General features: G+C 38.0%; 1 protein-coding gene across 3 annotated transcripts in view; it reads right to left on the bottom strand.

Annotated features, from left to right (window-relative positions):
- LOC119505551 (zinc finger protein 596-like) overlaps nt 1-1,617 on the bottom strand; it is a 62,594-nt gene extending 60,977 nt beyond the window's left edge. For 2 of the 3 annotated variants that reach the window (XM_037798379.1, XM_037798377.1), the window contains exon 1: nt 873-918. In XM_037798379.1, the coding sequence (XP_037654307.1) occupies nt 873-880 (8 nt within the window). In that variant the 5' untranslated portion in view covers nt 881-918. Of the gene's footprint in view, nt 1-872; nt 919-1,573 lie in introns of those variants that run through there. The other variant, XM_037798378.1, reaches the window with a different exon arrangement.
- Between the last annotated feature and the right edge of the window lie 13,198 nt (nt 1,618-14,815).

Raw genomic sequence — 14,815 nt, 5'->3', positions numbered from 1 at the left:
TGCATTTTTCAGGGCTCATCTATCTTTCTCCTTCAGGAATCTTTTGGGAGATATTAGTGAACATTAGAAATTAGTGAATATTAGAAATTAATATTAGAAATATTAGTAATTAGTGATATTAGTGAATATTAAGTTTCCTGCTAAAAATAGATTACATTATAAACATTATGTGACTTATTAATGAGATGATATACTGAACCAAGAGAAATTAGTTAATAAATATCAATAAAAAATCCTCACAATATATAAAGGTGAATGGTTATTAGGCCTCACTGCCCCTTTCAGTGAATTTCATTAATGTAAAATTTAACTAGACATATGAATACATTTTCAAATTAGAAAATAGGGAAAGAAAAAAACAAAGAAAGTGAAAATGGTTCATCACCATCTGAAATATTACAGGAAATAGGCATATACAAAATGATTGCAGACCTACTTATTTCACATTCCCATGGAAATATACAAAATTAAACAAGGTGCTGTCAGAGTTTGACTATTCCATGGGAGAAATTTACTTTCAATGAATACATCTGATTTACAAAAAACAGCCTCCGTATAGCTCTTCAGTAAACTGATAATTAAAGTCCCACACAAATTTCATCTTAAGTAGTTTTAAGCAGTATGCAATACTATCTTGCATACTTGGTGCAAACTTATCTTAACATGGAGGTATTATATCTTGTTGTAAAATTCACATAGCAAACAACTAACCAATTTAAAGTGTACAAATTAAAGGGCATTTAGGACACTCTCACACTGTGTAAGTTTCATCTCTTTCAATCAGTCTATCTATATAAATAATATAGTATCAGCCACTCTAAAACAAAAGACATTTCAGCAAGCTAAACTTAAAAGTAATTTAAGATACTCACTTGGTCATGAGAAATTGCACAAAGTGATAATTTTTTCATTTGAAAACAAAAATTTTAAAAATGTATTTCAAAAACTACTCAAAAGCTTGCTTTTATTAAAGCCAGTTAAAGTTAAATTATTATAAATATTGGCATTTCGGGAAAATAACATTTAAAACTAATGTTGGGAGTTGCATTACCCATACTTGTAAACTTCAACATTTTTTTTCAACTACGTAAGCAGTCCAGAAAAAATGAACCAATAAAATACATAATAAAGGCATATACTTAGGAGCACCATTTACCCTTTCACCTCAGGTTTTGATTTGGCTCAGCCAGGGCTGGTCTGCCCCCGAACGGCTCCACTGGCAGTCTGAAATATTTTGCATATCCCTTTCAGTATTGTAGATGCTTTCCCCCTCTCTCCGAATCTCTATCCGGATTGTCTCCAACAAGAATTCTGATTCTTTAAAAAGTAGCACAGCATGCCAGATTTCAACTTGGCAAAGCCCTCAATGAGCAGATACTTTGTTAAAATACCTCTCACTAATATAATTATCTGAAAAAGTAGAGAATGAACTACATGGGAACAGGGCAGAAAATAGCACTCGCTATTCAGGAAAAACAAGCAAACAACACAAGAAAAAACAGCAAACACTTGGAAGAACTGCAACAAAGTTCCCTCCTCAACATCAGGCCTGAATAGGGAGCTACTTACTCACATGCACGCAGCCCAAGTACACCAAGAGCCCTGGGCGCCTCCTCCGTGGGTTCCGCGCCAGTGAAGCGCTTGTCCCGCCTGCCGAGGCCGCCGCTTGGAAATGAACAAGGAGGCGTTTCCGGGCCGCTTTAGTCAGCAAACGTGGTTTCGCGCGCCCTCTGCCGGCAGGCGGTCCACAGCTCAGGAAGCTTCTGCCCTGCTTGGTGGTAAAAATGTGCCCCCTCCCCCAATGTCTGAATAGCTGAGACTGTGTTCAGACTGCTCAATGCCAGTATACTGAGCATGGTATTTGCTTGAGCAGTGAAAGAAATCAAAACACTCCTCAAATAATACTATTGAAACATTTTGATGATCAATTCTATCCTCTCTTCGCTCTTCATTCCATCACTGTACATGATCTGACCCATTTTTCAGATTTATGACATTTCTTTCATTTCTGTCCCTATAATGACAGTGGACATACTATCATCTGGATTTCATTTCTGAGATTTTACATCTAGACACTTGTGTGTTATGTAAGGACAAATACAAATTTTAAAATGAGAAAGCCTTTATACTTTCTGTTGAATGTAAGGGAAGAGATTGCCTTCTCCTTCTCATCTCTGAGAATTTAGAAAATTCCTAGTTGTAAATAACACCACTTTCTTTGTCCTTTTGAAATTCATGTACTCTTGAAATGTGTGTAAACATTTAAATAAGCCTCTTGAAAAATTTTCCACACAAGTTCTCCACAAGAAAGGAAGCCATGTTTTTGGAAATATAATTGAAGAAAATTTCTCCTAATTTCTGATAAGAGATGAGCATTACATCTGGGATTGAGCGGTGCGGTTGGGGGTCGGGGTTCTGGTTCCAACTTTTACACCTACTTCTGGTTCTGAAGATATGAGAAATAAGTTGAGACTATGTATGAAATGAGCTGTATCTGCTTAGTCCCATAAAAAGCATAAGATTTTTTTTTTTTTTGTCTTTGAATCTCTGTGGATCGCCTGTGATGCATCACATTCTGCTTTAATGCTTATTCAATAAGAAGATTGTTTTTCTTTCTCTTCTCCCTTTGGAGAGAGGTTTTTGGGTGTTCAGAAATGATTTTGTTTTTATTTATCTTGACCCAACTCTTATCTTTCCCCCTAAATGAAAATATGTCTTGAATTGAAGACCTTACCCTCCACCAAACAAGTGAAAGTTATGTCTCCTCTCATTCCAAGTCTTAGTTAATGGCTCCATGAGGAATCCAGGAATTAATTCCTGAAAACCCCTTTCAGCACCACAGAAACACAATAGAAAACTTATTTTTTTCTGCACTGAGCACTTAGTCATTCTTTGTCCCTTTCCAATCCAAAACACACGTGTCCTCTCCTTATTCATTTTCTGTCATTATCAATTTAAATGTTAATCCCTCCGAATTCCTCCCTTTTCTAAACACTCACCCATGTTAGCCTTTCCCTCCTCTTGCCAAGTTCTCTTGAAGAAAACACTACTTCATCTTCATCTGTATTTTGTCACTGTATGATTATTTATTTGTTCATTTCTTTGTCTCACATCATCTTCATGGGACTAATTGCAGAAAAATAGAACCGGAATCTTAAAATAAGGCACATTCCTCTCTGACCATTATTATGAATTACATCTGTGCCAGTTTGAATGTATTGTGTCCCCCAAATGCCATTATCTTTGTGGTCTTGTGGGACAGACGTTTTGGTGCTGGTTAGATTTGCTTGGAATGTGCCCCACCCAGCTGTGGGTGGTGACTTTGGTGGGATACTCCCATGGAGGCGTGACCCCACCCATTCAGGGTGGGCCTTGATCAGTGGAGCCATATAAAACATGCTGACTCAAAGAGACTGAATGGAGTGCAGCTATGAGTGACGTTTTTAAGAGGAGCAAGCTTGCTAGACAGGAACATCCTGGGAGAAAGCCATTTTGAAACCAGAACTTAGGAGCAGATGCCAGCCATGTGCCTTCCCAGCTAACAGAAGTTTTCCGGACGCCATTGGCCATCCTCCAGTGAAGGTACCCGATTACTGATGTGTTACCTTGGACACTTTATGCCCTTAAGACTATAACTGTGTAGCTAAATAAACCCCCTTTTTATAAAAGCCAATCCATCTCTGGTGTTTTGCATTCTGCAGCATTAGCAAACTAGAACAACATCCCAGAGGAATTCCTTCTCAACAGTAACCAAACCTAACCTCAGATAGCATGCCACCAAAGTCTGCAGTTAAGATCGCACAATTATCTTCAGGATTACAATTCATTTACAAAATAAAGGAGGCCCATTTCTCCTGGGGAAAATTCTCTCCACTACTCACCTGAACTGAAAGAGTTGGAAAATCCAGGGGATACTGGCCGTTATTGAGGATGCTGTCACCACATTGCAGAGCTCAATGCCTCTTTTTCTTGCTCTAGAAAAATCAGTTCGGATGATGCCTGTTTATGTTGTTAATAACTTCATCAGCCATGTATGAAAGGATACACCCTGTTTAACTTGAAAGCCAAGAAAGAAATTCTAATCAAAGTATGATAAAGAAAATCTTTCACTCTAATTGTATAAATCATATATAATTAAAATAGATTATATATTTTCTTTCTGTAATTCTTCTAAAATATACAAAAGCAAATTTCATGCCTTTACCCAGAGGACTCACTCTTTCATGGGTTTTGGTTTTGGGGGGCAGTATTGTAGAGAACTTTCAGAAAGAGGATCAGTCCTGCTGAAGTCTGTAAAGCTACCAACATTCTCTCAGGTAGGGAGCATTAATGTTGCTCTGTACAAGTACAAATAGGCTGCCAATATGTATTTAATGGATCTATTTTTATGCATCAAGTATGCATTTATTTTATGCCAAGAAAAAAATGTATCATAGAACATAGGTCTCTTCAATTCAGACTTATCTAATGTTAAATCTTACAAGCCTCAAATATTAGACATTCAAAGGAATGCATTGTCCCATTTTATTACTGATCTGATTTTAAATATGATGTGTTTTAATTATTTTTAAAATAAAATTAAAAGTTTAAAAGTCTTAGGACATCTGAGAGAAATCAAAATAAATTTGTAAAGAAAAACCAAGCAATATATTTAAATTTTGGGTAGAGACTTTTGTTTCCAAAGGAAATAGTTTGTCTTTTAATTTTTTAAAGTTTTCTGAACTTTAAAAATATTGTATTCTGTATTATTTTGTCAGAATTTTCAGTAATGAGCCTCAATTTTAACATTCTCTTATATTTTCCTATGTCTTCATTTATAAAAGTTAATATACATACATACAATTGTAATGTTTAAAATTTGTTTCTCCAATGCTATTGAGCACTGAAGGACTGATAGGCATTTTCCTAGTGGCTGAGTATGCAATTGTGAGAAAAATACATGTGCTTCCCTTTCTGACTTTAGTATCTAAATATCCAAACAATTGTTTAATTACACACTGTGTTAGCATTTGGAAATAAAGTGTAGGATGTTAGCAGAGAGCTAAACTTTGGCAAAGGAACTGTGGTCTCATCTGAAGGCTTGGCTTAGGGAGGATCTACTTCCAAGCTCATTCACCTGCTGTTTGGCAGCAGTTACTTCCTCTTAAGCTAACTGTTGGTCTGAGGACCTTAGTCCATGGTTGTTGGCTGGGAGTTGTTCTCATTTCCTTTCCACCTGGGCACTCCACATGGAATTTTGCTTCATCCAAGCTTACAAATTGAGAAGGCATTAGAGTCTGGTAGCAAATTGGAAGTCATAGTCTTTGGAATCCCATGTTAGGAAGTGATTGTCTATCCCTTTTGCAGCATTCTCCTCTATTTGCTTAGGTCCAGCTGTCAATCAAGGGACAGTGATTACACTAAGTATGAATTCCAGGTAGCAGAGACCATTGGGGGTCCTACTATAGGTCTGCTTACCTTCCTGTCACAAGCTCTGCTTCACATGGGATCAGCCAGCAACCAGATTTCCTGCATACCCTTTGCTGAATCAAATATCAGTTTTTGGCTCTTGTCTGTCTTATCTTTAGAGTCATAGCCCTTTAACTTATCCAAAATTTCAATCATTCCGTAAGTATTTATTGGGAACATAATGAGTGTCTTGCATTGAGCTAAGGACAAATTATCAAGCAGTAATCAGTATGTGGTCCCAGGTTCTTTGGTCTTTTGAGGGAGAGTATGGTTCTCTTACCCACAACAAGTGACTCTCTGGTGTCCCTGATAGCTTTTGGATTCTCATAAAATTCCATCTAAAGATGTCAGAAAAATGAAATTTTCATTATTCCAAGTATGTCTTTGTCAAATTTTAAATTATACTGTTTGGCAGAAAAAACTTTAACCTATGTTGTTCCTCCAGTTTAGTTTCTTTTTTATTCATTACTCAGGGACTGTATAAACCCTTTCTCTGGCATGTTTGGGGGTGTTAAGAAGTTGAAGAATGCCTCCTCTGAGAACTCTATTTTGATGTTTTAGTTTTGCTCATTGCAAGAAGGAAAGGGAGATAACTGATGAGAATTGCTTCAGCTAAATGCTTATGTGATCTCAACCCCTTTTTCCAACCCCAGGAAATCACTACAGTCTGCTGTCCTAACTCTGCAAGCATCCTTATTACCTGCTTCCCTCTAAAAGTGTTGCTTTGTTAAAAAAAAAAAATGCATAAGGTGGGAAAAATGTAGGGCTAGAGAAGAACAGAGGAAACTTAGAATGTGACTGACAGAGTGAGGAACACACAGATAAATGAAAAGAGAAAAGAAGATTTCTGAGAAAAGATCTCAAGTCCAAGACCATTGAGCAGATATATCTGTCCTCCCTCATTCAGCCCATCTGCCACTTTCTCCTCTGGTACAGTCTGGATGCCCCTGCTTTCTCCAGGAATTTGTGCTGGGTCAACAGCTCAATATGGTGAGAATACCACAGCTCTCCTTCCCCTAGTCCCTGCCATCCTCCTGGCCCCACATAAATCTTTGCCACTCAAAGTGTTCTTGTTCTTTGCCCAGCCTCTATGCATGTCACTTGGTCAGAATGATGGATTTGGGAAGGACACCCCAATACCTAACCACTGGTGTGGGTCAGGGTCCATGAGATGTTGGTATGGAAGTCTGGGTAGGGAAAGAGGGGAAAGAGTTTCTGTTGGATATTTCACATGCAAAACATCTCAATCTGCACCAGGAAGAATACTCTTTCTCTTCAATCTATTCCTTAGATGGAGGCACCCCACCCCCAAACACCAATCAATCCTGCTAGAAACATAAATGGGGAAAATCCAGGCCTGTGTCCCATAGCTTCTGATATCAACCAATAAACTATACAAGGGGATTTGGAACTGATTAACATTCAAACAACCCCCAATTCCTTCCTATCAGGTGCTCCAATATTTCTGAGGTGAAACATACTTTACTTCAACCAATACATTGGTCAAAGGAGAAATGTTTAAACTCTTAAATATTCACAACAAAGAGGTGGCTTCTAGAAAGTGTTCATGCCTATCACTATGACCAAGCTCCCCATGAACACACAATCTGAGTAAGAGCAGTTTGCCTCTTCTGTAAACATAGCTTCATGACTGACAAACTCACTGCATCCTCCAAGGAATACTGCCACAATGTGTCTCCCTCTCCTTCACAGACACCTCCCATTTCATGCTTCACAAAGGAGCTACTGCTAGGGTATAGGGGGCACCAAGTTCAGAGGAAGCCCATTTTCCCTTCAGGAAAGGATCTGACATTTGTCCCTTTTCTCTATTACTCTTCAGATTTAATGGGAACAGGAACTCAAAAGGAGCTCAGTCTCTGGGTGAGAAAAGGGGCAGAGCTGAGCTGACCTGGTAACACAAATAGAGGACCAGTTCCCACTTGCAGGTATCATTTCTCAGGGTATCCTTCTACATATGAGGAGCTGGCATCAGACCTCTGCATGAAGTAGTCCCATTTGTTTCCTTAGGCCATGTCTCTGTATCATTATATCTGTGAAGTAGTAGGACCTTTTGCGAAGGCCTTCAAATATGTTCCCTCTTTCCTACTACCTGGCCACAGTGGCTGAAGGTGGAGTCTCAATACCTACAAACTGAGCATTGGGATTAATTGGGTCACAGTCTTTCCATTCAGAGAAGTGGCTGCATTTGCTTGGAAATTCTGTATTATGGGGAGGATGTTGAAGCCAAATAATTTGTACAAGTTCTCCTATCTAGTGATATACAGCATAGGATGCGGATCCAGATTCTGGTTCCAGAGTCTGAACTCTTAATGGCTCTGGAGTGTGTGTCACTCAGGGAGTGCCAGAAAATGGAGATGATAGGAGTTACTGACTTAGAAGATGTTGTCTGGAGATTAAAATGTGATGATAATTCCATGATACAAAGTGTGGGATGCAATGAAAACTAAAGAAGCCACAACACAATGGAGAGATAGACCCATTAGTAGTACCCAACCTCTGTGGCTTTTAACAAAAGCCCCAGTTCTCACATTTTAGGAATCACCTAGAGAATCCAGAAATGAGAATACTCACCAAATGATACTTCCTTTCTGCTTTGGTTGGATACTAGAAGTCTGCAGTTGTATCAAGTACTTCAGAGATCCTGATGTGGGGCAGAAGTGAACTTTGTAAAAGAGTGGTTTGCAAGATAAAGACCAGTTCTTATGATGGTCTCCCATCTCCATCAAAAAAGGCAGAGTGGTCACTCCAGTGATACTCACTCCTACCTTCTTTTATTCCCAAACTATGAGTTCTGAGGCATCCAATATGGTTACCATGCCCTTCACAGGAAGGTATTGTCCTTGTCCATTTATTAACATGATTGGGGAAGGATTATCAAGAGGGGTCCACATAAATCATGTGGTTGCCAACATACTCATTCTACCCTCTATTATTTAAAAACACTCTTCCTTCCTCCTGATCCTGATGATCAGGGTTAATTAATCTACCCAAATTCTGCCTCCTGTTCTTGCCTTCCAGACCCTGAACACAAGGATCCAAAGTGCCCCTGGGGGAAAAATGTTTCCATTTGGCAGCCAGAGTTTATATTTCATTGCCACTACTTTTGGGCTTTGGTCTTGCAAATAAATTTTAGAATCAGCTTTTGTTATTCCTCAGAAAAGCTGTTGGGAATTTTGAGATGATTTAATTGTATCAGTTTTTAATTGAAATGTTAACAATATTGAATAATATTATCTGTGAACATGGATCTACATGAATTGCTATAATTATTATTCCTTTATAGAATATGAGGGGAACAATAAATGACACATCTCTATACCACATTGGAGGAAGTAAAATGAAGAAAAGTTAGGAAAACAAGATGAAGATCAGAATCTCTGGTTCTCACTGATAAAAGGCATGAGGAAGATGAGGTTTGGGTACTCCTCATGTCACAGCAGTCACCTCTCCCCCAAAATCTAAGGTCAGAGGGCACAACAGACATCCCCCATCCCATTCTCCTACCCACTCAGAGTTTACCTTGTTCTGCACTTAGGTTTGTTACTGAGCAAGGGAATGCTGCCTGACACAAACAGAACAAGGCCAGGACATTGGGATTTTGAGAACAGAGTTTTAGTGAGGTTAAACAGCATGGAGAAAGGAGTCTCCCACTGAAATCTCCCTTCCTGAGTCTAAAGATCTTAGACTTTACCTGGAATTCAAAGAAAGGAAGGTGAATATAGTGACATTATTTAAGATGGCATATATAGATCAGTATGCAAGTGTGGGCCCAAGAAGCCCTTGAAAACCAACAAAAGCCAGCTGGGATAAGCAGAAAGTGGCTATAAAGAAGGGACTGTAAATGAGGGCATCTGGTTACAACAGTGTTTTAAATCAGTTAAGATAGGATAATAAGTAAAGGAATGCTAATAAGCTAAAATAACATTTACAATTACAAGTAAAACCACTGTATTCAGCAGCTACAGATTTGCCCTACTGCCTCCCTCCCCCTTATATGATAATGGACACAGGCTGTCCATTCTTGGCCAGGCTGGCACCTGCTCTGCTTAAACCAGGAAAATAAGGTGTCAGGTTGTGTAAATTATCATCTGAGGTTATTTAACTGTGTGTTACTATGTGTGTCCAGAGGGATAAGTGACAATAAGGAGTAAAGAGCTTGTTCCCTAACATGAGCAAAAACACTACATTTTCTGATTGCTGCACAGATACACAAAGATTTGGGGAATGCTGGTCCTGGTGGTGGTTCAGATGATGTGAACTTCTCTGCTTTTCTTTCCTCAATATCTCAGTGCTAAAATTTCAGGGGGCACAAGAGAATCACAGGAAGCAGTTAATCCTGGATGGGAGCAGAGAGGAACAAGATACAGGAGGATCCTGGAATTGGAACTTATTCATTCAAATTCTATTTACAAGCAACCCACCCCTTTCTCTGGAGATCAGAAGAATCAGGCACTTTGCTTGAATTTGAACTTCTGTCTGCTGTCCTAAAATTCAGCTCAGAGAGTGAGTGGATCAAGAGTCCAGCCAATGAACACTTCTGTTTGCCCATGAAGTGGCCCTGGATTATGTAAATTAACAAGGAGCTTCATCAGTGGATTGGGGCATTCTTGTCTCCATGGCAACATGCTCTGTTATCTAGTCTCTGCTTCTGTGCAGTGAGGTCCCTGGACTGGATTCCCAGTTAATGGAATTTAAGCTGGGTTTTCCTGAATGGACACAGGGTGAGAGGGACCCTTGAGGCATGCTCCAGAACTTTTCTGCCACAGGGGCTGGAGCCCAACAGGGAGGGCCTGTCTCAGCAATGCCTTGTAGTCAGTATCACTTGGTTTACATGGAGATTTGGCTCCCTCTATGCCTCTCTGGTTCTTCAAACTGTATTGCTTGATCTGCCCCTCCTCTGTCTCTTTCCCTTGTCTGCTATGTCTACCCTCCCTTCTTACTGGCTGTGCCTTTCTCTCATGTTTCCACTAGTGAATAAATGGATTGGAAATCATCATTAACCTGTCCCTTATCTAGCTTACATGGATGCAGCCTGAGCTGATGATAGGTCCTGAGCCCTGGGAGTTCCAGGACAGTGACCTGTCAGAAAAAGCAGAAAATACTTTTGAGATGTATGAAAATGAAAGCACATATTACAAAATGTGTTGGATGCATCTGAAGCAGTCCTTAGAAGGACAATTATAACTGTATATGCCTATATAAAGACAGAATAATGTTCTCAAATAAATAACCAAATCTTCTACCTTAAGATGCTGGAATGATAGAGCAAACTAAACCTAATACAAGCAAAAAGAAGATGACAATAGTTTGAGCAGAAATTAAATAAATAAAATAATATAAAAAATCAATGAAGTGGAAGACTGATTATTTGAAAGGATCAAGAAAATTGACAAACCTTTTAGCTATACTGACCATTATGAAAAGAGAGAACACTCAATTAGAAATGGAAAAGTATGCATTACTCTTTAGAGAAATAAATAGGATTATTATAGAATTCTAAAACATTATCACAAAACATTGAATAACATAGCTGAAATAGACAAATTTGCATAAAGACAGAGGCTACCAAAACTAATTGAAGAGGAAATGGTCTGAATGAATTTATAACAAGTGAAAAGGTTGATTTAGTAATCATTAACTACCCCATAAAAATAGCCCAGGGTCAAATGGCTTCATCAAGAAATTCTGCAAAATTTTTAAGAATAATTAATAAGAAATCCTCACAACTCTTCCAAAAAATAGAAGAGGGGGAATATTTCTCTACTCATTTCATGAGGCCAATAACACCTGATAACAAAACAAGATAAAACCATCAAGGGGAAAAGAAAACTACAGACCAGTAATTCTTATGAATATGGATGGAAAAATTTACAATAAGATACCAGAAATCTGAATCTAGCAACATAAAAAAAGAATTATAGGTCATGAAAAACAGGATTTATCCCATAAATAAGGTTGATTAAACATGGATGAAAAACTGGATGCTTTCCCTCTAAGATTATCTGCAAGAGAAAAAAATATCCATTATTGCCATTTCTGTTAAGTTTTGTACTGGAGGTTCTGCCCATGGCAATTAGGCAAGAAAAAGAAAGAAAAGCCATTCTTCTTTCTCCGATATTTTTTTCTGATTTTGAAATGTTTATTGATATATTCAATAAGGAAATAATATTTTAAATATTTTTCAATGTATTTAAGGTTTTAATGTGTAGAATAATAACATTTACATGGAAGACATCTTCTTTTTAGCAGATTTCTGCTATTGATTCCTAAATATTTCTGAGTCATATTTTCCCTGAAGTTTTGAATAGGTGCTGTGGACCCCCTCACTACTTATGCAAATATGCAAGCAGAAACAGTAGTGTTACAACAAACCTCAGGTACTTTGTTTCCCCCTTGAATTCCATACCTCAACCTATTATCACGTCTTGGACTTCAGGTTTATAATGAGTTTTGGGTGCAGGAAAGGAAAAGTAATTGTTCTAGGGAGGGGCAAGAACTCATCTGGCATCTCCTGCCCTATCCCTAGCCAGCCCTTAAGAAAGTTTAATTTCTGAGGTGGACATTCTCCCTGGGGAGCACTTTCTTTCTCCCAGGCTTTTGTATATTAGTATCATTTAATCCAAAGAGTGAGGATTTGGAGGGAACTCATACAAAACTGATCACCAAGATCAGTGTCATGTCAATGTATACACACCCTATCTAAGGCACGGTGAAATGGGGCCCTTCTCACATCTGCAATGATCTTCAACATTCTCTTCCCTTGAGATAACAGGGTGACAAAAGCCATGTGGCAACACATTTTTAATGTAGGAAATGATCTACTCCCTGACTTACGATTGTGGGGATTTTTCTTCCCCAGGTATCCTCAATACTCCAAGATTGACAAACTTCTTTTTCTTTTAAGATTTAATTTAATTTAAATCTGATTTCAAGTTGAGAACATTGACATTTTAAGTGGAAATTTTATGAACCAGCTGAAATTACTGCCATGATATCTGTCTGTCTATCTTCCATTCATCATCACTATGTTCATATATTTTAACAGTATATGACAATAATGGCACTCATCTTGTGTGGTACAGTTTTCAGATATTCTACTTCAGACAGGATCATTCTTACAAATTACAAAGATATGATAATTGAGAGGAACATTTAGGAAGGTAGGGGCTTTGTATGTTGGAAGCTCAAACTGTGTTTTGATTTCCAGTCAGATCATTCTCAGTGCAGACATTTCATTCCTATTTCAAATACATTTACAGAGACATGCACACTCAGCATACATAAAAATCATTATAAGGCAAAATCACATGGGTTGTGGTGTAATATGACCTGGAAATTTCCCAACAAATTGGTAACTATGACTTCCAGATGGTGATTATAAAATTTGCCCCTGAGCATTCTTAGCTAAAACTTCTTTCACCACCAATTCCAAGTAAATTTATAGATTCACAAGGCAAAAAAAAAAAAAAAAAAAAAAGAAATCCATGATCTGTCACTTTAAAACCATGACTATGGTTCAATGATTCCCTTCAATTACTTTTGTTTCCACATCTATGAAATGGTTTAAAAGACACTGTTTAAAAATTTCCAGTGAGCTAATGGATAAAGTGCTTCGTATCTAATCAACACTTATTAAGTATAAGTGCTAGGTCTACTATACATAAAAATGGCAAAAAAAGTTGAAGCAATGAACAGCCTCCTGCAGAACTAAACAGACTTCATGGACAACTTGGAATCAATAGATTATTCCTCTCTCAACTTTACAAAACTCTGGTATACATAAGAAGATAACAAGAGTAGACAGTTCAATAGCACAAGCCAGAATGAGACTTCTATAGTGATGTGAGGTCATAAGCTTATTCTTTCTGTGATAGGAGGCCTCCTATACTCAATTTTCACCTGGAAGCCCAGCCCTAGTTTTCATTCTCTTATATTTTCAGCTTCATTCCCTTTTGAAGAATAAAATTAATTGTTTGTTCTGGTCACTTCAGCTCTTCCAAAATTTTCAGAGGGCCTAAAATTTTACTCAGATTACTATAATCCTTCTACTGTATTCACAGCCTAAATCAAGGAAAAATACTATCTATTCATTGCTTCTTTCACCAAACTTGAAGAAAGTTCATTTACAAAGAGGACAGGGTTGGTTGGTGTCAAGGAAGTAATGAGAATTTTAAACATCTTTTCAAAATATGCTAATATATTCTGTCAAGACATTAAGAAGTTGCCTATTGAAGAAAATAAGTGAATTATTTTTCATTGTCTTTCATGGCCTCTTTCTTGTATTCTCCTGAAGAGTGTATGCCTCACATCAGGAGATTCTACTCTCCTGATGAACTGTCTGTGTCACTACTTGATTTTGTGCTTACTCATCTCTATCACCAGTTATTCATCTTAACCTTAAAAACATTACAATCAAAAACATGGGCAATGAATGGATTACTTCCCCAACTGAGGCCTCACATCTTACATAGCATTAATGGAGGCTGGAATTAATTAGCATAAGTGGTGAAAAGGAGATTATTCCTTAGTCCCTAAATCACCATAATTATCAAGAGTCCAGTAGAAACTTAAGTGTATCTCAGATCCCTGAATATCTTCTTAATGAATCTAGAATAACCAGGCCAATACAAGAAAGTTGAATATTCAGGAAATAGGGTCATAAATTCAGTGAAAACACACATTCACTACTCACCAGTGGTTATGTTATCAATGTCTTTGCCATCAACTGTATTCTGCGGCTTTTCACTCACAGACTGTCCAAGCACTAAGCAGGCAATGATGAGGAGGGAGAAAGAATCCAGACTTAAGACTGGGTCACAATTTACAGACCCAACTGTCATATATACTGAAAGCTTCATTTGGAAGTAACCCCACAGCCCAACCAACAGAAACATGCAGTATGCAATCAGAGAAACAGAGGAAGGACTGTCATCTCCCAGACTCAAATGCAAGAAGGTAATGGCTATTATTTCTAGTAATGAAAATATGACTACAGATGTCTTACAGACAACATAAAAATCATGGAGTTTCATATCTTAATTATGCTATGGTGTACAGTGTTTTTCAATCCCCTGCTTGATATAACTCATACCATATGTGGATCTTGGTCTCTGCATCTGAGTATTGTGGAATTTCTCAGATATAAGTATTCTTGGTTTATACATTGGCTCTCCAACATCCATCCCAGCTCTCTGGTCCTTCACTCCTTTCCAGCTCTACCCTGCACCTGCCCTTCTGTATGCACTTGCCCTAAATCATCTTGGTTAACCCCATGTGATTTCTATAAAGATCACTGTGCCAGTTTGAATATATTGTGTCCCCAAAATGCCATTATCTTTGATGTAAT

This window comes from Choloepus didactylus, chromosome 10 (genome assembly GCF_015220235.1).
Source record: "Choloepus didactylus isolate mChoDid1 chromosome 10, mChoDid1.pri, whole genome shotgun sequence".
Lineage (NCBI taxonomy): Eukaryota > Metazoa > Chordata > Mammalia > Pilosa > Megalonychidae > Choloepus > Choloepus didactylus.
This window is presented reverse-complemented; position numbering and strand designations above follow the sequence as displayed.